Source organism: Otolemur garnettii, unplaced genomic scaffold, assembly GCF_000181295.1.
Source record: "Otolemur garnettii isolate 467f Iridium unplaced genomic scaffold, OtoGar3 scaffold00179, whole genome shotgun sequence".
Classification (NCBI taxonomy): Eukaryota; Metazoa; Chordata; class Mammalia; order Primates; family Galagidae; genus Otolemur; species Otolemur garnettii.
Window position 1 is genome coordinate 1,017,575 of NW_003852574.1, and position 1,857 is coordinate 1,019,431.

Here is a 1,857-nt window from a genome sequence, read left to right on the forward strand (position 1 = left end):
TCACAGCTCACAGCAACCTCCAACTCCTGGGCTTAAGCAATTCTCTTGCCTCAGCCTCCCAAGTAGGTGGGACCACAGGTGCCCGCCACGACGCCTGGCTATTTTTTGGTTGTAGTTGTCATTCTTGTTTGGCAGGACCAGGCTGGATTCGAATCTGCCAGCTCTGGTGTATGTGGCTGGTGCCTTAGCTATTTGAGCTACAGGTGTTGAGCCCTAGGCTACTTCTTGTTCTCTCCTCTCTATTTGTCTGATAAAAACAGGATCAGAAAATGTAATACAAACTGTATAATATAAGGTCAAAAGACTCAGCCTTGCCCCTGTAACTTACAGTAAATCGTTCGTTGACAAATCATTTTAGAGGAAAGGAAAGATACATTTCCACATTTTCTTTCAGATAACTAGCTATATAGTAGAAAACCAACTATTCTTGCCCAAAGACAAGAAACCCAGAAGTAAGGGTAAATAAGACTGTGCGACACAAAGAGAATCATTTCTCTCACTCACCAGTCCCCAAACAGAGCCTTCTGAAGTGGCAACAATGGTAGCAGCTCTTGGGGTGTTGTACATCAGAGCTAGTTCTCCAAAACTGCCCCGGTTGTCATACTGACCAACACAACGGGTTTGATTATCTTTTGTTACCAAAATATCATAGGTCCCCCTGGAAGAATGATAAGAAACACTTTCATTAATTACTTCTGATAATATAAGAACTGGCAGTTATACATATAAAACATTGAGAGATTTCCAACACAATTTTTCTAGTATATAAAAATGTAACAAGACTGTGTGTGGTGACTTATACCTGAAATCTCAGCAGTTGGGAGGCCAGGAGTTCAGGCCAGCCTGGGCAACACAGTGAGTTTCTATCTCTAGTCTGGTTTTTTTTGGTCACCCTCGGTAGAGTGCCATGGTATAATAGCTCATAGCAACCTCAAACTCTTGGGCTCAAGTGATTCTCTTACCTCGGCCTCCTGAGTAGCTGGGACTACAAGTGCCCACCACAAGCCTGGCTATTTTCAGAGATGAGGTCTTGCTCTTGCTCAGGCTGGTCTCGAACCTGTGAGCTCAGGGCAATCCATCCGCCTTGGCCTCCCAGAATGCTTACAGCTACTGTGTTTCCCCGAAAATAAGACCTACCCCCAAAATAAGCCCTAGCAAGATTTCATTTGTTAACTATAAGCCCTACCGCAATAATGAGACCTAGTGATGGGCATGGCTATGCAGTGTATCTGTATGGCAACACCATGCATTTTGGCGCAGAGTGGTAAGGAAGACTGGAATACCTTTTATCTGCTACAGCTCCTTTCTTCGAGCCATTTGCACTTGCACAGGTGCACGACCGTAGTCGCAGGCATCCTATTGCGCACGTGTGAACGGCTAGGGGAAAGGAGTTCACGCATCACTAGAGCCAGTCCCACCAACAAGGTTGGCTCCCCCTGTCAGGTTCCAGAAGAAGGTAACTTAACTGTATGTGAATGAATGCAGATTGTTACTTAATAAAAATAAGGCATCCTGGGTGGCGCCTGTGGCTCAAAGGAGTAGGAAGCTGGGCCCATATGCTAGAGGGCAAGTTCAAACCCAGTCCCAGCCAAAAACTGCAAAAAAATAAAACAACAACAACAAAAAAATCCCCTGAAAATAAGCCCTAGTCTGTCTTCTTGAGAAAAAATAAATATAACACAGTATCTTATTTTCGGGGAAACACGGTCTAAGTCTCCACACCCAGCCGAGACCTTATCTCTAAAACACACACACACACACACACATTGTCCATAAAGTTCACATGCAATTTAAAACAGCTATTTTAAACTGCACACCAACTTTATGGCCACACTGTATGTACCTATGCATGAATGT

At 44.2% G+C, this 1,857-nt stretch overlaps 1 protein-coding gene across 1 annotated transcript in view; it reads right to left on the reverse strand.

The window, feature by feature from the left end:
- Positions 1 to 1,857, reverse strand: part of PRKAR2A (protein kinase cAMP-dependent type II regulatory subunit alpha) — a 104,182-nt gene that overhangs the window by 32,650 nt on the left and 69,675 nt on the right. Inside the window, 2 exon segments of the mRNA XM_023519516.1 lie at positions 505 to 658; positions 1,298 to 1,356. Of these exon segments, the coding sequence (XP_023375284.1) occupies positions 505 to 658; positions 1,298 to 1,356 (213 nt within the window).